Raw genomic sequence first — 27,545 nt, 5'->3', positions numbered from 1 at the left:
TAATTGAAATAGTTACACTTACAAGGCACAAGACATTACTTCTACAGGGAAGAGCCCATTATTACTGTTGGCCGTCAACATCAGGCTACATTTAGAAAACAATTCTAAACAACTGTAGAATAATTGGCTCTGACTTCCTAAAAACACAAGTCAAAATTTGTGTGCCATAAATAAAGGGTTTCATCATACAAACAGGACTAGCTCATCATAGTTAAATGCCTGACATAGATCATAGCAGACCTAACGCAGCAGGGTGAGGCCATCCTATGTGAAGACAACATTTAATGAAATAACACAGAAATACCTTACCATATGGACAAGCCACAAGCAAGACTGTGGGAAATGGAAGAACCAGCAAAAACAAGAGGCCCCCTACCCCCTGAAAAACAATGCAAGCATTCTTGTAAAGAGAAATCATAGTATGTTGGAGCAAACCATACACGTTTGCTCACATGTTTAAGCAAACAAGGCAAAAAAAAATGAGGAATTAGCATTTCCAAATCCTCTGCATGCCTGGGGCATAAACCAGAGATTGTGAATATTAACAGTTGACTAGTACATTAAGTATATTTTAAATATGGCATCTATATTTGTCAGCCTGTTTGTTCTATATGACATAAGTAAAAGGTTACATACCAAAATAAAACATTTTGTTGTATGCATGAGAGATTCTGAAGCACACAAATCCAGCCAGAGTCCCTACATAAACCTGTGTTCACTATTGGAAATCAGCAGTAAACCTTGAAAAGAATACTTCAGATGTTTTACACCAGATACAATATTTTTCATAAATAAAACTTTAATATATACATGCTAAAACTGTTCTGTAATATGTAGATCATTTTTAGTAATATCAGCAGGTTAAGAACAATACCAGATAGATTCTGAAAAAGTATCTCGAGTAGCACAGGAAGTAGAAACAATACTCAGTGGAAAGTACAAACTGGAAAACCAATTATAAGACATGAAAATAATAAAATTGCATAAGCAGGTGAATCTATACAGTAGACCTCTGTAGAAGCTGTTTCAGCACTGCTTGGACCAAAATCAAAAAATGAGTTGCTGTGTAACTTGAAATTAATGGAGTTAATCCTAGAATACATCAATAAACAGAGCCTTTACTCTCTTTTTTTTTTCCTTTTCCTTTTTTTTTTAAATGAAAAAAGGAGAGTATTAGGCTAGGATACACCAAACACCAATTCTGTACCATTCTGGCACAACTACTCTAGTACTGTTTAATCTCTTCCAGTGGTCCAGACCCATGTGCTCACGTGCTCTGGAGATGAACACTCCAGATAAAGTCCTCAGTGCTGTACTTACACAGAAAAAACACAGAGAGTTACAGAGAAATGAAATGACAGTCCACATACTTCTCAGATCTTATCAGCAGCTGAAAATAAATACACTCCTTGTGAAAATAATTAATTGGCATTGTATTCTTCAGATCCCTCTCTGTAATGTTTATCTGCATTTTTGTTGTCAGGTTTTCCTACAATCCTCAACATTTATGGTTGCCACATACTAGTGAGACACTTGTCAGTGTAATCAAGAAAATTGAATATTGTGAGAACATTAAAACAGAATCTGCAATTGATGGATCAAGACATTACAATCATGTCAGATGGTTCTGAACTTGCTAACAGGGCTTTTGTAGGCACAGCAAGTCATACAGACTCAGAAGGGATTGGCAGCATTGAAGAAAGCCGGAGCTGATTAGGGAGAAACAGGAAATCACAGAAAACTGCTAAAGTTCCCAGTGCTCAACCCACAGCAAGCACAGCTGTAACTCCTTAAAGATCAGTACAAGAAACCCAAGACCTGGCAGTTTTATATGCTCAACATCTTTATATACATGAACCAGTAATGCAAAGGCAGAACAAAATGGTTCCTTTAAATTTTTCTAACTCCAGAATATTACCAAATCTCATCAGCGGGTGCTCATGGTACCCAAATAAGACCAGAGTTAACATATGTTATTCATGGTATGGGTGGCCATCTAGCCACCAAGAAAATTTATGAGTCAGTAATGTTAGGAGAGTGGGTGGGCCAGAAGAGAAGAAAAAAACACCTTCAATACTACATTGATAAAGGTTTGCCTTGGGAAGCTATTGGTGAGGAAGCGAGGATTTCAAAAGGACCATTATCCTTACAGCATCTTTCTGGATAACAGAGTCTACTGACAAAGATTTTACTAGCCCTCTACCTGCCTCTACCAAAGTTACAGGACACTGCTTATATTACTAGACACTAAATGGATGAAACTCTTTCCAATTACATATTCCTGAACAGGAGTAGCCAAAACTAGGAGGTAGAGAAAGCCCTTGTTAGTCTCATCAGCATTTTACTGACTTTGTAAGAAAACAAATCTGCCAGACGTATGAAATTACCCAGAGGTTTCAGATGTCGTATCAAGCCCTGTCTACTGGAAAAAACAGAGTTATGCAGTTCAAAGCAAAAAGGGGCAAAAAGTTTGGCAAAAGCCAGAGAGATTGGGACTTAAGAAACATCATCTAGAGATTTCTCACTCTTATGAAGTTACATGAAATTTGACTCCTTAATCACTGCTCAAATAGCAAGAATCCACTGTGCAGTATGGTGATCTCCTAAAGCACAGGCTCCATTTCTTCTAAGGACATCCAAGTTCTCTTGCTGACAGGATTTGCCCAAAAGTGAGCACAAAGACTGCACTGCAGAATGCAGTCTGGCATGTTGGCCTTCAGGGAACATAGGAAGCAAAGTAAAAATTAATGAATTGTCAGTCAACAACATATAGAGACATCCTGGAGAGAAAGCCCCTAAGTGCAGGGCAAGAAAATAAATCCCACAGCACACCAACAATTCATATCTCTAAGGGCAGCAAGACAACATGCACAGTGCTGTGAAACATAACTAGAATCTTCCACAAGCTCACCAGAGACTTATAAAACATGGTCTGCTCTTATTTCCTCTTGTTACACCACAAACAAGGGTTTTATCTTTGTTTCCTGGTCCCTTAGTAGAACAGAACACAATATTGCTGTATCCTATTGCCACAGGATATTGCCTTAGGACAGCCTCTCATTGAGATGTTTCCTATGAACAATTCCTGCCACTATACTAATCCCATAAGTGAAGAGTGTTCAGAAATAATCAGTGGTGCTTCCCAATTTCTTCAGTCATGCTACAGCATTACTGTTACATCTCTACAGTTATCACCCAGCTTCCTGCTGCCCTTATGCCTCGTGCATTCCCCAAGCCTGTGCAAAGCAGACAGAAGATGCTGCCTACTCAGAAGGAGACTATTTTTATAACAATTCTGCAGTCTCAAAAGCGAGCATGCACAATATCAAGCCGAGGAGAATCAGGTTCATCAGTTTTCCAGTTCCCTCAGAGATCAATTCTAAACTGCCTTGACCACAACTGCATTCTCCTCCCCACTGAAACACAATAACTCTTCAACGCACACATTCACCACTTCACCCTGTGCGCATAAAACTCACGTGCTAGGGAAGAAAAAAAACACTTAAAAACCACAAGGCAATAATAAGAACAGTTACTCTTGTCACTGGAAGATGGCAATAAGCAAAGGAAGTTTCTTGAGTAAATAAACGAAGGCATCAGATCCACACATAACAGAGGCAAACTCTTCATTTTCAGTACTTCCAACAAGAACTAGCTCCCTGGAAGTAAAGTGGTGGCACTGCTCATAATAGCATGCACCAGAACCAAAGAACGTAGCATTACAAGCAATCAAGGAGAATTCCAGATTCCAGCTTAGCACTGTCACGTGAAATGGAAAAAAGAGGTAAAAATAGTAGATTTTTTTACTCAAGGAATACAGAAATAGTTTACTTTTACACTCAGATAAATGTCTTGTGCCCCAGACATCCTTTGAAAAACATTATTTCTGGAAACTTAACCCAGTAACTTTCTCCCTTCTAAAACAGATCTTTCTCAGTGTTTTTTCTTGACAAAAATGCAATCTGGTTTATCCATTTCTATGAAAAAATTTTCAATAATAATAATGTTTGATTTTATGCACATATCAGCATCAAGGAGACCTACTTGGCTGACATGCAGAGAATATCCCTAAGTTTGTCTTCCCTAACTTACAGAAAACCTCGTTCGTCTCTGTCCCTGCACTCCCTCTTGGAATTGCCATTTGATAATGAAGAGCCACAACCTGCACTGATTAAGCGAATCTTCGTATCACAGAGGGCATATCTCTGGCTACATCAATAGAAATTACACCACAAAAAGTTTAAATTATTATATAGATGATGTGACTTTCTTAAAGGTCTCACATGGTATGTCCATATTAGCCTTTTAGTTTGAATAAAGAATGAGCTTCTGAAGTGAACCTCCCAAAATTCTTGGCTGCCCAATCACCGAGCAGTCTCTGAGCACCAGTGTTAGATTCCTTTCAGATGAAACTAAACCAGAAGATGCACTCAATAAGTGCACCTAGCACAGCCCAACCACTAACACATGCTCAGTCTCAGCTGTTGCACCTACATCTTTAATTGCAGCTTTACTTTTTAAAAAAAGTGATTTTTAACTTAATTATATCATCAGACAGAAAAACTCCATTGCAACACAAGGATTTTTGTTTTGAAACATGTAAAAATTATTTGCAGCTAGAAGAGGAAAAAGTTTGGACAACCAGTAAAATATTTTCCCTAATCCCAACAGAACAAGACACAAGATTATTTCATTAACCAAAAACCAAAGAAGCGGGTTTACAGATGGACTAAAACACATCCCACCCCTGCAGACTTGAGAGCCCAAGGCTAGCTTAATTAGAAGCAAGAAAAATTGAGAGGACTGAACAGAACTGCAGGAAATTAACTCACATACCACATGCGCTAACAGGCCAAAAGCCAGAGTAACCACAAATTCCTGAACTGACACAGGACTTGGAGAGGGGGACCAAAATTCAAATATACCCAAGGCACTGGCAGCTCACACACACTAAGCCTGTACACGCGGCCAGAGATGTTACGTGTTGGCTTCTCTCCAGCTACGCATCTTGTGAGCTTCAGCCAGGCTGGCCCCTGAACATGGCCAGATATGCCACTGAGGCTGCGTGGCTTCAGCAGCCCAGAAAATCACTTAGTCACCAGGGTGTTATAGGCAGATCAGAAAAAGGTGTGTACGAGTGTTGAGCGAAAAGAGCGAAGTGAAGCAAAAACTTACAAAAACTAATTATACAAAACCTCCTGCTTCATTTCATACATATAAACCAATTTCATTCTTTTCCTTTCAACAGGTGCCAGTGGCAGTGAACAATCTTAGTTAAACTCAAATGCCTGAGGAAAGCTTTTTTCTTTTTTAGTTGAGCAGCAATCTGGATGACCAGTCCCATGCTACAACAGACAGTGTGAGTGAAGAAAAAGTGATGACAAACCTAACTCCTGTTTTGTGCTACCATAGGCTTGCTTGTTCACAGCAATTGTTTTGTTTACTAAATAACAAAAATGAAAGAAGACAATAAAAATGAAGCGGTTAGCTGAAGAGCTCCTGAAATTATTTTAGGATGTAGGTTAAGCTTTAGAAATTTACACACAGGTCAAGATTTTTTGGCTGAAAATCATAGCTGGTGGTCCAGGCCATTTAATGGGCAACAGGGGCAGCTTTCTAGGGCAAAGTGACCTGTCTCACCTGCTTGACTCGCAGCCTATGATACATGGAAGGGAATATAGGTCTGCTTAGCTAGACCGCATGCTCATAGAGCAATAGAGGTGGTTAGGGACCTGACTTACAGCTCATAAGCAGGCTGGGCTCAGGCCATGGCAAGTGCCGTATTAACAGAGAACTGCCCTCACGCTCACACAGAAGTCCTAGCCAGCGCTTACCAGCTGAAATACAATCCCACATGGACATGGCACTGCTCCCCCTCTACAGACAGCAGAACGGGTCATAGGAAGAAAGACTCCTAAGATGGTAGCAAAAAATTAGATATACTAGCATTCATTGTGGAAGGAGAAGCAGAACAGGAGGAAAAGGAGCTTTCAGGGCTCATGACACAATCAGAGGATACAGCCTTTCAAAGATAAAACATCAGTTTTAAAGACCACCAATGCATCTCTTTGCTACAAAAGACAAATAAAAGCTAAAGAAATCCTACCAATACTACTGTACCACCTCAGACTTCAGAAAACTTGCCAGAAGGAGCAGAAGTTGAGTGTCTCTGCCACCACTGATGTGAATAAGCCCTTACTTTCCTTAGACATGGAATTTTAGGGAAAGGAGGAAGCTCTCCTTAGTAAGCAAGTCTCACATCTGGAACCAAAGGCAGCAGGCCAAGCATTAGGAAGAGGTGATGTCATAAGGAATCACTGTGCTAACACCCAAAAGCTGAAAAATGACACTAACTCACATGCATTGCCAGCGAGATTGAGAAGGGAATAAATTGTTTACAAAGCAGTGAAGAATAAAAGGGAAAACAGGAGAGGATAAGAAAATCCACTTTGAGAGTACAATGTATTTACAAAAAGGTATACATGACTATACATGGTAGAAGAAAATAAACCAAGTGAGGTGACAAGAAGGGGAAATTAAGATAATGGAAAAGCAACAGTTTTCAAATTCACATATATTACATGAAATTATATTCCAGCCCTGGCAGGCCCGCACTTAATTGTGTCATATGCATCCACTCGGGCTATCCATGCAACCTCTGCCATAAACCTTGAGTTGCACCATGCCACTCATGAATTCAGCTTTCATCGAGAGACAGCTTTTGATGAGAGTTACTAGAGCTTCGCAAGCAGACATTGTGTCTTGCCCACCTGTAGCCTGGAGAAGGGGAGAGAAAGTGAAGGAAATGAATTACTTCAGATAAGTATAAGATGCTGAATTCAGCCAAAAAAGAGAAGAACTTGACCGAGTATGTGTCCTTGTTAACAGTCTTCAGACTGGGTCAAAGTACTCCTTGGTCTGCTTCGGCCTTGTAACATGTTCCCTGTTGGATTTCTTATATACTGTAGAGATTGTTCTGCGGCATTTAAAAAAATAATAATTGGGCTCTTGGCATTTATCTCTGAGAATTCTGGGGAACTTTCTTTTTGAGCTCTTGAAAAACACTCAAATTTGCTTCTTTCTAGAGCCCTTAAAGGGGTTATTATTACAAGACACAGTGTTACGACTTTATCTCATCTCTGGTTCTTGAGGAACAGAAGGATTTACTTATAGTTTTAGATTCATAAGAGTATTCACCACAGGATAAATACTGGACCATTTCAATAGCTAAAGGATACCTTCTATCTATAAAATGTTGTGAAAATGTACAACTAGGAAGCAAAAAAACGTACTTATGGCTAGCTTATTACAACCACATTTTTAACCATGCCTTGTAAATTGAGTATTCTTACTGTAAAAACATCCACTACAAACTGGGAAATACTCATCAGTTTATTGTATACAACAGTAAACGTATGTATTACTTTAACTTGTACAAGACAGTTAATCACAGCACAGCCAAGCTATTAAAGCAAAAAAAGTCAACACCTGGATTTCTCCACAAAGCCGAATACTATGGATTCTGTTGACTGATTACAGTAATATGTGTTATTTGAGAAGGTTCATTAAAAATAGTTCTGTTACTCTTAACTCCTAATATCCATGCTTAAATGTTTTCACCACCAAATTGCCAGTGCTTCAGGAAATTGTTACCGGGAAAAAGGCTGTCATAAACACAGCATTTGGGGGGGAGGGCAAGGAAAATTACCTACCTGTTGCAGTGACTTTCTCCTAAGTAGCAAAACCCACTCTTATATGATACCTATAAAGTAGCAAGAGAATTATGCCACGAGACACAACTGCCACGCAACATGGTAATATCAACCACCTAGCTACTGTCATCTTTTCATAGGCCAAGGGAGATGCTGTTGTTCATTTTATTTCGTAGTCACTTACCATTTCTGTCCTAAATAAATAAATTCACTCCTTGAAACTCAACAACAAATCCTTCCAGTCCTTCACTGTCACTGGTGAGTTGGCATGACCCCCAATATAAACACAGCAATGAGTTTTCCTGAGTATATTCAGGTTCATTCCTTCTTGCCCTTATTCAGAGTTGGGATGCCTGAGTCCCTAAATGGTTTCATTCACTCCATAGCTATATCATCATACCGTAAAGAAAAATAAACTGCCCACATAATCCCTGCTCAAAGGTTCCCTTCAAACTTTGCTCTTGACAACATGGCAGTCGCTTGCCATCTCTGGAACAAGGAACAGCCACCAAGCTGCCAACAAGAGAACACTGATTTAATTCATGTTGTGATTTTACCAATTCTATCCTGTCAGAAAGCTTTAATAATCAGCCCTAATAAGCCTAAAATGTTAATCTACTAGAAAGTACCTAGTATTAACCTATCAATATTATTCACATTGCAAGGTCACCTAGAAATCACACCACAAAGTGGCTTCCATTGTTCCAGCCAGCTTAATTCATTGCAAATAGAACAATCACATAAGCAACCTCCTGTCCAAAAGGGGTTGAAATCTTAAAAAACAAACAAACAAACAAACAAACCACACCAAAGCTGATATAATTTAGGGAAAATTGTGAAGTTCCACCCTTCATTCTCCTGAGGAAAGTGGGATAGTGCAGTATCAGAAGGAGGATACTTTCTTCTAAGATGTTTCCAGGATGTTTTGGAGAACTGCCACAATCCCATTAGCAGTTATTCATATTATAGGTGCACATGTAAACACACAGGCCCAAGAAGAAAAGGTTCTGGTCAACAAAGCAGCAGTATACAAATTGCAAGAATGCAAGACTTTCTTTCACAACACTTACAAGTCTTTTATCGGCTTTTTACCTTCCATCTCTCACGCTTCTAACACACTACTCCCTGCAGCAATGCAGTATTTCCCATCGGTCAATCAAAAAGGCAAGCGACTTGAACAAACAGTGCCCCAGACACTGATTGACAAGAAGCACCACATCCAGCATAGCATCCATCCAGCACAGCACATCAGTAAGGAGACACACAGCTGGTGATTAAGAGAAAACATAGGAGAAGGCATGGAGATAAGAAAATCCATCCTGCCTACAGCAATACCTATTTTCTGTTAGAAACAAGACAAACAGATCTAGGCATCACGGAGTGACAGAAGTGACAGACTGGACCTGAATACTTCCCTTATTATAGGAAAAAATAGATTAACCAATCCCTCCCACACCCAAAAAAAACCCTAAGTGAAGGTAAATGAAGAAAGGACAGAAAGTACATTTAATGAAAAAATGCTTCCTGGCAGCATCTAAATTTGAAATTGCTTTTGGGAATGACACCTCAGCTCCCAGCCTCAATTAAGGATTCAATACTTCTAAACAAACATGCATTTAGCATCTGTTTCTCTTCTCTTTTCATTCAATTCTGAAATAGCTGTAATGCCAGTACCCAGACCTAATAAACAGGCTTTACTACCTTCAGTCTCCACCTCTGTTCCTCATCTCTAAATTTTCCATTACATGTTAAAATGCACTTCCATAAATAGTCTGGCAAACAGAAGATACAAAGAGTCGCTTTCAATGGATACCTCTCCAGGGCACCAGAACTAAGGACAGGATAGATCATCTTCTGGTTTTCAGATAGTCAACAGATTATAGATTGCAATATTCTTTGATGATATCAAATAAGACTATTTTGAAACCATGTAATTTTTCATAAAACTGTTTTTGAAACATATTCTACTATCTGTTCATTATTATGAACTTTACTAGAAAATTGAAAGTGTTAGAAAATATATCGTAAACATCCCATTTTGTTGGGGATCAAGAAATACACTAGTATAGTTTGGATAGCATCTAAGCACTCTATTTTCGAGAAAGCATTTTAAATAGGTAATGTTGGCTTCTTTAAGGGAACATAGAGCATATAAAAATGCTATCAAGCAACTACACTGGCAGCAGAGCTGTCCTCTGCACATGATCCAATACAGTTAGTTGGCATTACTGCATTTCTCAGACATTCTGACACAAATGCTGACACTTGCACACTTCTCATACTGCTGAGGTGTGACCACTTATGTTCTGTCCGAAATGGTGGAATCAAGCATGCTTCCAAGTGCTTGTCCCAGCCACTTCCCAGTCCCAGCCTCAAGCAAGACCCAAAGCCATACCACCCCTTCCCACCTTCAGCCTAGACTTGTGTAGAAAGAAAACCTAGGAGCAGAGATCAAAAAGAAACCATGGTGTTATCTAAACAGAACACAATTCCAGTTTATGATGTGGCACACATTCAGGGTCAGGTTAGCCACTGCCAGTGACTTCTCAGTGGGTAAAGAGTTACTGGGCAACTAGGGGAAGGAGTAAATGGCCTGTACTGTTCTAAAAATGTATTTGCCAAAAAAAGAACATTACAAAATACAGCACCTCTTGTATAAACTGTGTGTCTCTCTTCCATGCTGTCTTAAGTGGTTTTATTAACACAGCTCTACAGTTTAAGCAGTCAAGCTTTGTGTCTGGCATCACTAAAAGCCCCTGCCACTCCTGCTCAGGCTGCAGCTCAGGTTCAGGAGGCTGGGCAGGGAGATGGGTCTGTCCCATCTGCAGTCCTCAATCCAGCTCTGCTGTCCGAGCCCGCGTGACCAGAACTCTCATCGCAACCAGCAGGCTACTACACAAGGCTCACTGCAGGCATTAAGTTCACCAATAATTGCATAAAATTTTAAAAATACTATGTTAAAAGACAGCATGTATCTGTCACCCTTTTACTTTATGGCTGGACTCTTCTCCATTTCCTCTCTATGCCTCAACTAGTCTTTTTCACAATAGATGAGCATTTTAAGTGTAAGCTTTCAGAGTTGGAAAAAATCACCAGATAAAATAAGGAATTCTGTTACCAACCAGAAGAAAACTATAAAAGCTCATTTCAGTAATCTAACACTATATATGATAAATAAGTAATGTACTAAGACATCTAAAAATACTTTTAAAAAAATCATTATTTCAACTTACCTTACTTAAAAGCAGTGTGAGAATTACAAACCTTACTGCTGAAGTGTTCTAAATAATTCTGTTCAAAGCAGACTACTCCTTCATCTAGTACAAGTCAGCCTCATGCTAGGAAAATGACTAATACAATAAAAACTGTACACTTACATTCTAGTCAAATATACAGAATGACCAGTTCATATCATCACTGACAGTCTGGTACATGTTGTCACCAAAGGCATTTGATTTTGGTTGATCTCAGAATATTTATGGCAGCCTTGAGAATGCAGGAACTTCTTTTAAAAAAGTAACATACAAAATTTGGATCAGCAACAAAAAATGAAAACATTTTAAAAGAATGACAAAGCACAGGGGAAAAGAACTATTGTGCAGCCAATAGTTTCAAAACCGAACACCCACTCGTAACTGGCAAGGTTTAAGTCATGGAGAACAAAAATGCCTGCCCAGAAATGACATGTGAACTAAAGACTGAAATGTGAGTCACGGGGAGAAAAGAGAAAAATGCTTACCTGTGAATAGAAAAAGAAGCAATGGATCTAATGAGGGATGCCACTGCTCCAACTTTAGCAGCTTCCACTGCTCCCTGTGATCTGTATCGCACAGTTTCACCATAACTGATGAAAGGTTCATTGTAGACAACAATCTTCCCCTTGGCCTCCTGAGCTCTTTTGTGCAGTTCATCAAAAGAGGCTACCACTATGACTTCGGCTGTAATTCCTGAAAGAAAGTATTACAGTGGCTTTAACATTGCTTTCCTGTAACTTCCCTACAACCAGTTTTAACAGACAGAAAAGCATGGACTGTGCAGAACACAAGAAATTCAGATTTAACTTCTTACTGGAAAAGGAAGACTACGTGAAATGCTTCATCAGGGATTGGTAATAAATAGCTGTAACAGCACCCTGAACCAAGTACACACAGTTCTGTAAACCATGCTATCAGATTGGTATTAAAACATAACTTGAAGGACAAGAAGGATACATGAGGGGAATTCTGTTCTCTGCATGTGCTTTAATGCCTCACTGCAATCATCTATAGCACAAAAACATTTGCAAAAGCTGCCTATGGGATTAATAAAACAAGATAGTAATCCTTTCATGGAATTGTTTTGATATGTTGCTAAACAACTTAGCTTAACATAAGACAACTGGAAGCACATATTTTTAGACTGAAACACTTACAAAATTATTTAATCCATAAATGAAATGAAATTAAAGCTCTTCAGTTTCAACAAATTTTGCAGTATGTTTATAAATAATAAAAAAAAATCTTCCTATTTAATTCAGGAGAATACCACAGTTCTACTGGATCTCCTTCTGGGAGCTTTTCCAGCAGCCTATCTTTCCCAGTTATTACACAGAGAACATAGGCAGGTATTTCTGCAGAACTATTCACACATGGTAAGTTAGAACCCACCCAGCTCTTTGTTTTTAATAGTTGGAATAATTTTAAATTACTAAATTATCTTGCTTGAAAAAACAAAGGATTTTATAGATAAGTAGTTTCTCCCAAAGCCAGAGAATCCTTCTAACTTTTTAGAACATTAATTGAGGAACTATATTTCACAGCATTTAAGAAGTAATTCATTACAATGACCACTATGCTTAAAATCCAATTTTGTTGATTGGTTACAGAGATAAGTAGAAACTACTTAACAACTTGGGCTGGTACTTTCCTTCTAAATATAGAAGTAATGGATGCTTGAAATTTTAGTGTTGTACATTTCACCTAAAAGCCACAGAATATGTCAGTGAAAACTAAAACTAATAACATATGTCTAGCAAGGATTTGTTGAAGAAGTCAAACTATCATGTTTTTAAGAAGAAAATGTTTCTCCTTGAAAGTCCTCTTTTTTCTTTTTCTTTTTTTTTTTTTAGTGTAAGAATTATTTGGAGAAGATTTCAAAGGCTTGTAGTTGAGACTGTAACACATGAGAAGAACTGATAGAAAAATAGGAAGATCATCTCTTCCAGCACCAGTGCATCCAGGCTCATGGCTTCTTTAAGATCAAACTACAGTACACTTCAAAACCTTAAAGTAACTATATCACACAAAAAAGTTTGGTTTCTTAAGAGTGGACCACTAAGAGGGCAAAAGACATCTACTGCTACAGCAAAAGCCCATGAGTTTTAGCTACAGAACTAACCTAGTGTGAGAGGTATAAAAATTTTAAATAACTATTCAGATTCTTAGCTTTACAGAAGGAGGCAGAGAGCCAAACCAGAGAATCACCTTCAAATTTTACTAGTTGTTGTTGGCAGGTAGGTGAGCGTGTTAACAGACTCCAGCTGCTTCTAATGAACTGCAGGTTCAGCTGCCTACCTAAGGAGCATCCCAGTGACAGGATCATTCCGGGTATGGAACCATGCCACTGGAAGTAAAGCCAGGTAGCTGCAAAATTTCGTTTTCCACAAGAAAAGTCATGGTCTCAGTAGGTTGATACTGCAATCTGTATTTCCTATTAGCTCTCCCCAATGCTCCACTTGGATCATGGAGCAGGCACTAGAAGGGCACACGTTGTATTACTGACTGCTCGTCAAGGGAAGCAAGGACTGTAACTCTTCTTGGCATTACTGCATTAATGAACAAACACCAGCCCTGGATGCTTTTTAAAGAACACTACAGAGAGCTAGTAACCATCTATAATCCCTAAGAAATATCATGGAGAGGTACATTTATGGCCCTCCCTAGATGACAGGCATCAGTGGTTTTAAAGTGAGCTTTGTGGGAATTAAAGCTAAGGGAAAGAACACATAGCTGCAAACTCCAGCCCAGTATCTCTGCTTTTGAATGTTCCGAAAAAAACTAAATAAAGCCATCCTTTGACAAAACAAAACAAAGGGTCTTTCTGCAAGTTTAACTTAATGGCAGCACAGTATACTAAAAGCATCAGTTGCAGTGCATTCTGTAACAAAGTAAAACTTCACTCCTGTGTAACTTCTGACTAAGTCAACAACTCATTTGCATTTTAATCCACTTTTATACCATTTCAGTCTCATCTATTGAAGTGACAAGAGCAATGTTTATCTTAAATACAGATGTGGACACACATACACAAACCACCCTAAGACCTCCTGTGCAAGGGGAGAAATGAAACAAAAAACCCAACAGTTTATCAGTTTAAGGGGAATGAGTTACTCCTTTTAAAAATGGGAAATGCCTCAACTTACTTAGCCTTTAAGCAAATTAACAAAACTCTACCCCTAGCATCTCCTACCAATTCAGTGCCTTATGGCTCTGCATCCCATGTCAAAAGCTGTTCTATCTCTTTCTTACTCCTTTCATTATCTGATCCAGAGCTTGTCTGTGTTATTGAATAGAAGTCTTCAGAAAACCCATGTAAGGAAGGAGCCAGATTGCCTGCTTACTTAAGCAAGATATAAAGAATATAACCCACACAGTCCAAAAGATGAATACAGAGCATTTGGGGAATTAGCTAACTAAAGAGCATGAAGCATAGAAGACAGAATTATGAACATGATGAACTTGGCTGACTGTATGAAGCTGAAGATTATTTATTTGTTCTTACCATGTGAAACATTACACATCATTGGGTTGGGCCAGTGAGCAAAAGAATCTATGTAGTACTATGGATCTCCTTTCATTTCTCATATTAAACAGTAAATTGTAGCCTGTCATTTCTGAGAATTAAGGTATAGGAAGGGTGTTAATGGTGGGAACAAGCAGGCAACTTTCAATTACCGACAAAATTTATGGATTACAAAGTCCTCTGTACACAGAAATGTACACTTGGATATGCCACAACTTTCATGATCACACTGCCAGCTGAAATAAATGGCATGGTATGCATTAGCAAAGTCTAAAATCTGTCACAGGCAGGAAGAAGGCAAGACTGATTACAGTTACCCTTTATTAGCTACAGATAGTCTCTCTCTCTCTATATATATATGTCCAATCATATATATATATACACACACACATATAGACATTGGTATATATAAAAGCACTTGTAAATCAGCTGTCTGCAATATTGCCATACCTCAGAAGTCTGATTCTTGACATGAAGAATTCTGTCTGGAGAGTCACCTCCTAGCACCTTGCTTACCTGCCAGCAATCATGCCAGAAGTAGATTAGTTCAAAGGGAATTCCTCACAAGATTACTTATTCTCCCCAAGATTAAATGCAGTGAATATTTAAGCCATTTTAGTATCTGGAGCTATCCATCTGTTTGTGTTAGTAACAGGTTTCAAGAAGAGTAAGAAAAAAAAGGAAAATCCACCTTATTATCAGATTTTAAAAACTGAAGAATCTCTACTAAAACATCAAGGAAACTTCATACAGAATATTGTTGCTGTTCTTGGCCACACCAGGGCAAGACATGGCAAGACTTTACCATATCAAGTATGAGGAATTCCTGAGACTTAGGAACCCAGTCTCCACTGGTTTTTATTACTATCCTAGAAACACTCAACTCATAAACACACAGAAATTCAACCTAGTTAGTTACAATCAGTTGCTGTATTAAAAGAAGGATTTAGCAAAGCCAGAAAGAAATATCATTTACATACTGTTTAATCTTACTGGATACTGATTTCCTCATTCCTCAATTACAGCCTTACTCTCTTCCTTTTTTCCCCCCAGTCTCATTTTTGTCATCCAGTTAACAGCAACAGTCCCCTGGAGATCTAGTTACAAAGCCAAATGCAGCCATCATTAACTTGACAATAAATTTTTTCAGTAACAGCAAGTGAACAACTCACCCCTATGTACCTTCCAAACTTCATTTACTTCACACTGTGTTAACATAAGAATTATGATTTCTCTTACAAATCACACTATGGAACAGCGATGCTGCTAATCCACATGCACTGAAGCTGCCACTGTCAAATAAATAATCTGATGGACAAGGCAATTTTTGCTTAAAAAAATTAAGAAACAGTATTTTTAGAGCTAGACACAACAAAGCTGGAAACTACATCAACTAAGTCTCTGCTAAACTTCTCTGTGTGTTATATATTTAAAATTTTTGCATCCTAAGCATAGAATACTGCCTGAAATATCAACACAAAAAGTCAACAACACATCTAATTGTTCTGGTACTGGTGGAGATTTTGAAAGTGGGGAAGAATGTATCTGAAACACATCCTGGCCTCTGCAGTCATGAGAGCAAGAGGGAGACAGAGAGCTACCTCCCCATTCATCAGAACCAAACATTAGGACACCAGGACCAGGAAATCAAGACACTTCTTCATGGTAGGAAGAAGACAGAGTAGGAGCAGCAACACACAAGAGCAGTGCATGAAGCCTACCTGACCATCACAGCTCTACCTTGCAGACCAGAGACATCAGACCACCCTTGTTTCATGTCTGCTAGATGGCTGCCACTTCTCAGATTTCTCCATTTCCACCTCAGCTCTCCCACAAAGCTAATTTAGTCTGGAGGCTGCTGCACCACGGTATACTGTATTCCATGCCGACCGTAAGCACATGCAGGTGGTAGACCCAAGCTTTTCTGACCTTAGCCTGGCTAATTCAGTTGTCCCTCAGACTCGATCATCTCCCCAGGATAAAAGTACCATGCCCCTGCTTCTTTCAGAAATGGCCCACATGCACTGTCTCGTGCCTACGTGCAAGGTAGCTTCTTTCACAGAGTTACAGAAAACCTAGAAATTTTTTTGCATGGGTCACAGGAAAGAGCTGCACATACGAACTTATAATGCAGCAGCTGGGATGTGCAATGCTCCTGTAAAAATAGCAGTCTTGGACCCTGGATGCCACATCATCCTGCACAGAACCGGACCACATGCCAGGATCAATACTCCTGGATGAGGATGTAAGAAGATGAAGCATACAACAGTGAAAAATTAGATATATGTGCCTGGAGATAGGGAAGAAAGGTAGCTGTTGGGACAGGTCAAAGAAAAGAAGGTTTTGGGGAGTAGAGGGAAAAGGCAAATATATTCTTGAAAGCTAAGTAACATTAGGGATGTGGCATTATATCCTATTTAGGTTCAGCATCCTCTAAAATCAGGCCAGAAAACATTTTTCCCCTCAACCTCTATCTTGCCTTTTTTAAAAACATGTCGCTTTTCAGGTCTCTCCAGGAATTAGTTCAGCTTTCCCCCAATGCCCCACATAATTCAACAAGATTTTCAGAAAAACAAACCCAAATTCTGGGTCCATAATGAACTCATCAAATTAAAGCTTGGTGTCAGGCTGAAGCAAATGAAAGATTCATATCATCACTTATTTTTTTCTCCCTCAAAAATTATTAACATGTACTGAAAATTTAAAATACTTTAACACTTGGAAACACATTTGCTCTATCAACACGTATCAATATGTACTGATATAAGAATTATAATATGAAGAAAAGATTAACTATTTCAGGGGAACTGTGAAACGAAGAAGGAGGCTTTTATCAGGAAAAAAGATTTTGTAAAATCTGAATACACTTCTGGAAAATGTGACCTCACCTACTCTGTGGAACAGTAAAGAGAATTACTTCATGAAACTAGAATTACATAGGAGTTATCCAAAAGGATATGAGGCTATTCAGCCCTGATGCATAGCACAGAGACTAAACCTATTACTCCATTCTTTAAGAAGAACACAGAGAAAAAACACCACTATATAATAGTCACATTTTTTACAAATATGACTTACAATTTCCAGCAAGTACTGGATCTCATTAGAACAGTTTGGTTTCAATAACATGTAGCTTACTGTGTAGCAGTAAATCCTAGCAGCAAGACGGTTGGACCCAACCTCCAGCACAAAGCCTTGGATGCCGAAAGAGCAGGGCAATGGTCCTGGTTCTCCCAGGAGCAGCCCTGCACAGGGCACAGGCTTGCTATGCAGTGTCTGGGAAGAATCAGGCATCCAAGAGTGGGATCCAGAAAAGCCAGTTTCGGAGCACACAGGTGCCCAAGGCAGGAAGTACAGAGGGCAACTATTCCCTGCTTAGCGAGTCAAGATGCCAGTCACTGCACGCCATCCCCTGGGAGGGAAGGTGGCAGTGCCACCCAGCTGTGCATGCACTCCTCACACATGTAGAAAACCATGTTCAAATCCTGCCTCCATTAGTGTGAGGCAGGAGCTTCAGCCTGGGTTTACCATCCTTGAGGTAACCACCCTCAAACTCAGCAACACTGAAAAGGGCCAAGGCCTGATATTCAACTTTCTTGCTGTTGCCAATCCATATAGTTCACCTGAACATTCATTAAAGCAGCAATCAGAACCCATGTCCCTCCCACACAGCATGTCCACATCAAAGCCACACAGCTACTCCTACTCTCTAAATCTTTGAAATGCAACTGCACTAACTTTTGGCCCAGACGCTGCGCCGCTGAACACCACAGCGTCTGAGGTCCTTCATGGACATCATCTTTTACATTCCAAGAAAAACAGTAGCATAATTATCATACTGCAAGCAGCGCTGCTCTAAGTAATAATATACAATCCAGGCACCCCATACTGAGGCTCATGGTCTCAAGATAACGAATCAATAGCTCCTCAAGCATAGAAGAAGAGGGATCCAGTGAAGACAGAAGGAAGGCTTTGCTGTGCACTGTGCTCTCATGCCTACGAATCTCTCCAACCCCTGTTCTCAGCACTGAACCCCTCATCAAGGGGGGTACCCAAGCCCCTCCAGAAAGATCTCCTCTCCCAGTAGGTCAGTGGTCATCCGAGATGCTGGCAACTCAAGGGTAAATCCTCTGATACACATTAAAATTAACTTTTTTGTTGGCCTTTTGTTAATCTAGCTGAATTCCCTAATCCACCACTGAGAAACAAAAAAGGAGGGTCAACACTGGGGAAAAATACATCAGCCAGGACTGGGGCCAGACCACTTCTTTCAGCAGCATCCCTGGCTTAAAAAGACTGTGAGCCTACAGCAACAGCACACGCCTTCAACAGCTTCGAGACACATATAATTCCTATTTTATAAATAACAGGCTGGAACTATTTTCATATTATCTAAGCGGCAAAACTCCCACCACCTTCTATAAGAGCAAGACTGGACCAAATGTTGTTGATAGTTAAACAAAAAAAACCCACGACTCGAACACAAAAACTAGGAAAAAGTCTGCCAATACATCATCTTCAGATTTATGTTATTTCAGTTTCACTGCAACAAACAGTACACAGAAACTAGAGACTGTTCCTTTTCTGAGACGACATTTCGGGCAGGCTGCGTTCTGGGGTTGGTTCTACTTGTCAGTATTCCTTTAAAATGAAAGGGCATGGTCACCCATCAGGAAAAGAAAAAAGTGCATTTTAAAACACATGCAGAAAATATGAATTCTTTGATACTTTATGGTCAAACATCTGCTAAACTACTACTTTCCTTTAATTATGGCGTTCTCAAAGCAACAATTATATCTATTTTCCTCAGAATTTGGGGGATATAATCACTACTACCAGAAATCAACACAGTCTCTCTACATATATCTCTATGTTTTGCCAATGTTGAAACACTGGAAATGAGACACGGACATTGACAAAATATTGTAAACCTCCAGTTTGCCAGCTCCCTAAAATGAGGGCTTTCTAACATTCAATCCTGTTTGTTACCTAGGAATCCATTTCTTTGAGGTGGTGACCATTTTCATTCTCTGCTGACTTCTGGAAATCCAGGTCATTCTGCGTTTCATGTTTCTCCTCTCTCTGTTGCTAAGACAGGCATGAAAGTTACTCCCTCCTTGTAAGGAGATCAAAGGAAGTGAAAACTTTCTTTTTGACCCAACATCTTCAAATCTTGGGATACACTGAAAAGGAAAATGTTTTTTTTTTTCCTCTTCAATAATAAAAAAAAAATTCTAGCCTTTTCTGTGCTGCCCCTTTTTGCTGTGTAAATCAGACTGAATCTGGAAACTTGACATCCTGGCATGTTGCCCAGTTCTAAAGAAGAAAACAGGGAAATGCAGATTTTACCCATAAGATCACAAGGTACCAAAAAGCCTCCTGCACATAATCAGAACTGTTTCAAGCTCGAGTGAGCCAACCATCAATATGCCAAACTCATATCTGAGCCAAAGTAGGCAAATCCCAGCAAATCCAATAAACAGGCAAAGTTCTGTCCACATCCCCTAAGGTTTTCAACCCCATAGGCATGGGTTAGATAGAAGACCTGGAGGAAGAGACACTCCTTGTATCCTGTAGTCAATGCTGGCTCAGGCTCCATGGCTAAAATACTGCTACTATTTAGGGCTTCCTGTTCCTGCCCCAAAGGATCACGGATTTTTTTCCACACTTGCTTGGCATGTGCCAAAATGGAAAGTGAGCAGCCTCAGCATGTGCTCTGGTCATTGGGTCACTCTTAGGAAACACTGGTTTGAATTTCCATGGACAGAAGGGAAAATAAACCCTGAATTTCCAAAATGTAAAGCCAGGTTTCTAACCGCTGTTAGGCTATTGCCGTGTTAATCAAGAGCCCTTCAGAGCACTAGCTTAGGGAGCTGAGCTCCAGGAGGAGCTTTAAGAGCAGTGGGGGCCACCATGTCCAGCATGAAGCACTAAGCACATCCAGAGAGAAGCAACATTTTAAGTTTCTGCCAATACTTCCTATTTTCTTAGCTCATCAGGTCCGAAGCCTACAGGCACTTAATAGGAAGAGAGGAATACAGGACATAACAGAGAGGATGAGAAAGCAAGAAATGCTGTCCTGTACCTCCTACTGGGATGGGGGAGTCACCCCCTCCCATCTTAATCCCATCCCCAGACATTAAAAGACAAAAAGCTGAGCCAGTGCTGTCCTCTGGCTCTAAGTAGGCACCAGGTAGTGTCAAGGAAGGGATGCGTCAGGGCTCTACAGACAGTGGTTTGTAAACCGAGGGGTCTGAAACATATCCTGATAGGAATGATTTAAAATGCACTGATTTAAAATGCAGAATAACTATCAAGCTAACATCAAACACCTTCAGGGGTCACCTGCACATCCACTTTAGAGGCAGCTCTGAAGGGTGTCTCTGCCCCCGGGCAGAACCCAGGCGCCAATGGCCAGAACATGGAGCCGACGTCTGAACGCCAGTCCTCAGCCTTTAACGCATTACTCTGGCAAAGCACGGCACAGCAGCGGTAGATCTCCCTGGCTTGATCCCATGCAGCAACAGCAGCACAATACCAGGAGAATCAGCATCAAGCATCTCATATTGATGAAATATTGAATTGCATTATTTTGATTACAGGATGACTCACACACTTCCACAGCTTCTTGGCTAAAACAAGACAAATCAGAACTGCCGGTATTCCCTCACTGAGGGAAATTGTTCAAATATTTCTGATGTGATTCAGTTGCCTATCCTTTTTTTTTCAGGAATAGGGCACGGTGACAATTGCTGGTTACAGCAGAGGGAGCGGATCTGAGAATGAATTCCTCGGAAGTGATGAGGTGGTGATTTTAATAGTGTAACCACACTATTTTTTTTCCATGCTTGGGATGAGTGTGAGTTTTAGGACAGGCGCTTTTCTGAGCAGCACACCTTGCAATTCTCTTGCCTGGAGAGGCTGATGATGAGTGGCTCTCACCAGGCATTTCCGACAGCCAGGCGGCCGGTCCAGCGATCGGAAGAACGACAGCCAAGAGCTCATCAGGGACCAGCTACCCCACATAACCTCCTCAAGCACGAAAACCTGTCACAGCTTGCACAGAGTAAGATGAGACCAGCAGAAATTGTAACAGCCACAAACAGTAGGACAGATTTTAAGTCAGAAGGTAAGTAATTTAATCAAAATTATTCCACCAAGTGTGAGAAACTGCCCACTCTCCTGTGAGAGATCTCATTGCCATGCAGTCTTCTAGCACCAACACATACACCTCTTCAGAAACATGGCAGATGTCAGAGGAAAGTAAAAAGGTGAGGAAGAATAATGTGGGGGTTTTGAACATTACTCAGTATAAACCAGCACTGGATAATACAATGTTATCTTCCAAGATATCACCAGCCACAGGTACCAGCCAGACCATTCAGTCATCAGTATAATGAGATCAGATGAAAAAGTAGGACATGATTAGCCTCTGTGAGCAATTTTAAAGATGTAAATTCAGTATCTTTCTAAATGAAAAAAGGGAAACCTAGGAGTAAGACCAGCCAAGTGCAAATAACTACACAGCTAAGAAAGGAAAGCAGGATGTGATCACTTCTCAGGATGTGAAGATGTTTGCCAAGATTAAATTCCAGGTTCATTTTGCAGGTTCAGTAACACTTGCTCAACACCAAAAACACAGTTTTAATTTTAGCTTCGTTTTTAGGAATCTTGGAATAGGACTGGAAAGGATAGAAAATAAGTTGTAGGTTTAACATTTGCTGTAAATATTCTCTTGCCAAAGCACTAAGCCTTAGACATATCATGGGATAAACAGATATTATTAAGGGTTTTAGTTGTTTTGCATTTTAGGCATGTGTTTACCTCGATATGACAGAAATACCTCAGACAAAATTTACAGTAGCAGTTTCCCAAACCAAGTAAGATTTATTCCAAACATATCTTAAATTACCCACTTTCACTTTGTTGTGTTTTGAAGGGCTATATAATTTTTCTAAACAAAACAGCTTTTATACCATTATTTGTTTCAAACAGAAAGCTCACCATTACAAAAATTTACAATTAAAAAAAAAATTATAAGTATCATGTTACCTTTTATTTCCTAAACTAAAGTTATTTTCTCATAAAGGAATAAGACTGCTTTTGAAGTGGTCTAGGAATAAGTCTACTGTTATTTATGCAGAGCAATCACAGAAGAAGGTTGTCACCTGGCCTTTAAATAGCACTCCTGCCCTATATCAATATGTACAAAAGGAGTATCTTAGAAATCATTTCATTTGCAAGTGAGCTAATATTTGGGGCTCAAAACATCTGAATTTTGCTGAGCCGAGCTAATGATTATTCTTGTTCCTGAAGTAACATATCACACATGATCCACTAAAAGGCAACGCATAGTTCAGTAAGAGGTAAGTGCCAAAGACTTTTCCAAGGTGAGCATGAGACGGGGGGAGGAAAGGACACACAGATACCAATTGCCACGCTTAGCGAGGGGCTGGCACTTTCCAAGCTCAGCATGAGATTCTCCTCCTCTTCCTGCTGTCTTGTTTTTTGCCAGAGTGAAGTGCTGAGCTTGGCAGGATAGGGCACAGCAAGAAGAGCAGAAATCATGTGTCAACTCAACAGTCCATAGAGAACTTCTCTGGCCAAAATTAAAAAGAGGGGCTGGAAAGCCCCAGATCACAAGAACAAGTTTTCCACCAACCTCAATGGAGGAGCAGAATCTTTGCAAATGAGGTTCAGCAGTGTTAAACAACAGGGTATAGATTTAATGGAGAAAAAACTTTAATTTTACAAGCCGGTTCAACCAAACTGAGTTAAACCAAACTGCATCATTTACAACCATGTCGCACAGAAAAGTAGCATCTCGTCTTGCAGAACTATTATAGCAGGCAGAAAACTTCAGTTTGACCACTGAGAGAGGAAGTTGTTAGGCGTATAATACAGTTTGGTGTTGAAAAGCAAGTGATACTTAATTCCAAAAGGAAGAGTTACCTTCTGGAGGAGTTGCAACACTGCTCCCAAGTCCCAAAATAGCAATGCTGTGATTCCTTGGTTCCAGCATCATTGCAAACTCTTCTCCTCTTTCCCAGTGTGGTACTTTCACAGGCTCCAGATGCACATTTTCCAGCCCGTCTTCCTGCAGGGCACTGAACATATATTTGATGGCTGCATCTAGATTTTTTGAACCGCTGAGTCTAGGTCCTATGGTATCGGCAAAAACTGCTAATCTTTCATAGGATCTGTTCTGAGCTTTTCCATGAACAGCAAGGTCAATAATAGCTTTAGCAATATCAGTATAGCCAGCTATCTCATTTTTAATGTCTTCAAATGTTTTCGGGTATCTATCATCTCTTCTCAAAGCCTTCCCAGCATACTGTGGTAATAAATTCATGAAAAGTATTAAGAATACATACTTCATTTTTTCTTTTTCTTTTCCACAGATGGCCTGTTGGAGAGACAAAAAGAAAAAAAGAAAGAATATTAAAAGAAATCATACAGCTATCAGCAATACTTTTTGTTATTTGGATTGGCAGACAGACCAAAATAAAAAGTAATCAGTTTATCATGAAAATGCTTTGATCAGAACTGGCAGGAAAGTAAACTCAACTTGGAGACACAATTATTGAAAGCAAATGAAAAAGATACTTAGACCACTGGACATAATCTTTGTTGTGGTCTTCAGAAACATCCTTGGAATGCTGCATCCCTCTAAATAATCACATCCTTCACTGAATAAAAAAACAGGGCTGCTCCCATCCAGGAGGAGCTTTACCTCTCCTTTCTGTTAGGAGCAGAATTTGCCAGAAGTGCCAAATCACATGTCTTCACACAAAATACCTGGATGAAAACATTTCTTAAACCATTCATGAATAAATGTGCTTTTTAATCTCTATCTTCATAATCAGGAAGGCACTTTCTATTGCACAAGAAAGATGTCAGAGCAATTTAGATCCAATGCCCCCAGGAAGAAAGTATGAATTTCTTCATTGCATAAATCTGTGACTACCAGAGAAACGCAATTTCTCATTAACTGGTGTATCTTTTAAGGCCTGACTTCAGCAGCACTGTAGAGAGATGCAGTGTCAGGGGTGCTGATCCTGTGTTGAATACCAAGAGTTATCTTTGTTAACGCTTAATAGTTTATCCAACTTAGCATTAAAAGTTCTCATTTTTAAGATCTTACAAATTTTCAATCCCATAAAAGCAACAGTTTGTCCATACTATTAACTGAACTGACAAAAAAACCTCTGGAATCAGTTGAAGTAGTTGCAAAGCTCTTATAACACAGGAAGTATGATTATCCAAACCCAAAATATAAAGGTCTTTATTGATACACACTAAGGGAAATGTAATCGTTTCATTTTCCTTTGAATTTAAATCAGGCTGCAATTTGAATTATAAAAATTGGCAATAAGAAATAAGGCCTTTAAATCAGCTCTATAGCTGCAGCTATTACGAAACTTAAAAAAATAGTAATTAGTCACAGCCAAGTGAAGAGGCAATTACTACTAGGCTAAAAAGATTTTGATTCAGCACTTTTTGCCTTGGACTTTCATGGGAATATCAGTATTTTTGAAAAAAAATGCAATTTGCCTTAAAAACCAGTAACACTAGAGGCAAATGTTAGCCTCTACTCTACAAAACAACAATTGTTCTACAAATAGCAAAGGACTAATTAGTTGGCTAATAGGGATAAAATATGGGTAAATCAGACCTGCATGGCAGAAGTATTACTAAAAGCTTTTGCTGTTAAGATTTCCATGTTACCCTTCTTCCCTGTTTGTATTTATTCAGTATTTCTGGAGAGTTATACTCTTCATTTTATAATCACTGACCTGAGGAATCATGACAATATACTTATCTTGTATTTTTGGTTCATGATGTTATATGCACAAAGAGAGCCGGTACAAAAGGTAGGGGGGAGGGTATGAGTATGTGTGTGTGTGTGTGTATACACACGTGTATTTGTATACATTATATCCACACATGATATTCACACGCAAAATACAAAAAAATCCTCCTTTATTTTCAGACAATTGCACACTACAGGACCTTTAATCGAGCATTAATTCTCAGTCATTTTATGGAGTAAGCAAATTTCACAATAACCAAATAGTTTTTTAAATCATAATGCCAGAAGGGACCAGAGTATCTACCTCATCTGACCGCCACAGAACGCTGATTGCAGGATATTCCTGAATTAACTCCCACCACCAGATGCCACACACCAAACCAGCAGTTGAGCCAGTTCCTGAGAGAGTAAAGGTGAGGTTACACCAGTTTTGTGCCTCTGGGAGCACACACCACAGTTGTATTTGAAGCTTCTGCAAGCTCCATTCTGAATGATCTAAGCTAAGAAACCACCTTTCCACTTATGTTTGTTACAATGAACCACAAATAGATGAACTCATTTTGTCAAGATGTTCATTCTGGACCATTTTCCAGCATTTGCTAAAAATAAATAAATAAAAATGAGCCTCTGGAACTCATCTTGTCCAGCCCCCCTGCTCAAGCAGGGCCATCTAGAGCAGGCTGCTCAGACCATGTCCACATGGCTTTTGAATGTCTCCAAGGAGGGAGACTCCACAACCTCTCTGGGCAACATGTTGCCAGTGCTCCGTCACCACCAGTTTAAGAAATGTTTCCTGATGTTTAGACGGAACCTCCTGTGTTTCAGTTTGTGCCCACTGCCTCTGATCCTGTCACTGGGCATCACCGTAAAGAGCCTGGTTCCATCTTCTTTGCACCCTCCCATCCAGTATTTGTTCCCACTGATGAGATCCCTCTGAGCCTTCTCTTCTCTGGGCTCAACAGTCCCAGCTCCCTCAGCCACTCCTCATATGGAAGATGCTCCAATCCCTTAACCATCTCTAACCATCTCTCTCTTATACTGGGGAGTCCAGAACTGGACACAACACTCCACGTGTGGCCTCACCACAGCTGAGCAGAGAGGAAGGATCATGTCCCTCAAACTGCTTGCAAACATCCCTCCTAATGCAGTCCACCAGGCTGTAGGCCTTTACTACAAAAGTACACTGCCAGCTCGTTCAACTTTGTACCCACTGGGACCCCCCAGATTCTTTTCTGCAAAGCTGCTTTCCAGCTGGGCAGCCCCCAGCGTGTCTTGGTGCATGGGGTTGTTCCTCATCAGGTGCAGGACTTTTCACCTCCCCTTGTTGAACTTCATGAGGCTCCTGTCAGCTAATTTTTCCAGCCTGTTGACATCACTCTGAACGTCAGCAAAACCATCTGCTGTACCAGCCACTCCTCCTAACTTTGTATCGTCTGCAAACTTGCTGGGGGTGCCCTCTGTCCAAGCATCCAGATCATTAAAGAAGACGTTGAAGAGTACTGGACCAAATATTGGCTTCTGGGGGACACCTCTAGTTACTGGCTGCCAACCAGACTTTGTGCCAATAATCACAACCCTCTCAGCTCGGTTGTTGAGCCGGTTTTCAATCCACTTCACTGTCTGCTCATCCAGCCCATACTTCATCACCTTCTCCAAGATCTTATGGGAGACAGTGTCAAAAGCCTTACTAATGTCAAGGTAGAAAATACCCATTGTTCTCCCCTCATTTACTAAGCCAGGCATTTCATCATAGAAGGTTATCAGGTTGGTCAAGCATGACCTCCCCCTTGGTAAACCCATGCTGACTACTCCCAGTCACTGTCTTGTCCTTCATGTGCCTGGAAATTATTTTCAGGATGAGTTGTTCTGTAACTTCATGACTGAGGTGAGGCTGCCCAGCCTGTAGTTCTCTGGGTCCTCCTTCCCATGCTTTTTGAAGATGGGCATGATGTTTTCTCTCTTCCGGTCCTCAGGTACCTCTGCTGATTGCCGTGAGCTTCCAAAGACTATCGAGAATGGTCTTGCAATGACATCAGCCAGCTCCCCCAGCACTCGTGGGTGCGTTCCACCAAGGCCCATGGACCTATGGATGTCTAGTTTTCTTAAGTATTCCCTGACCTGACCCTCTTCACCAAGGGCAACACTTCCTTGTTCCAGACTTTCCCCCTGGTCTCCAGGACCTGGGATTTCTGAACGCTGGTCATACTAATAAAAACTGAGGTGAAGAAGGTATTCAGTTC

General features: G+C 40.1%; 1 protein-coding gene across 6 annotated transcripts in view; it reads right to left on the bottom strand.

Annotated features, from left to right (window-relative positions):
• CPQ (carboxypeptidase Q) overlaps positions 1-27,545 on the bottom strand; it is a 165,815-nt gene that overhangs the window by 117,501 nt on the left and 20,769 nt on the right. For 5 of the 6 annotated variants that reach the window (XR_011324087.1, XM_069779732.1, XM_069779730.1 and 2 more), the window contains 2 exons: positions 23,445-23,898; positions 11,452-11,659 (listed from right to left, as the gene is read on the bottom strand). Coding sequence is in view for 5 of the 6 variants with exons in the window: in XM_069779732.1 (XP_069635833.1) it covers positions 11,452-11,659; positions 23,445-23,871 (635 nt within the window). In the remaining variant the exon portion in view is untranslated. Of the gene's footprint in view, positions 1-11,451; positions 11,660-23,444; positions 23,899-25,609; positions 25,692-27,545 lie in introns of those variants that run through there. The other variant, XM_069779734.1, reaches the window with a different exon arrangement.

Source organism: Haliaeetus albicilla, chromosome 3 (assembly GCF_947461875.1).
Source record: "Haliaeetus albicilla chromosome 3, bHalAlb1.1, whole genome shotgun sequence".
Lineage (NCBI taxonomy): Eukaryota > Metazoa > Chordata > Aves > Accipitriformes > Accipitridae > Haliaeetus > Haliaeetus albicilla.
The sequence above is the reverse complement of the archived record's forward strand: the minus strand, read 5'-3'. Positions and strand labels throughout refer to the sequence as shown.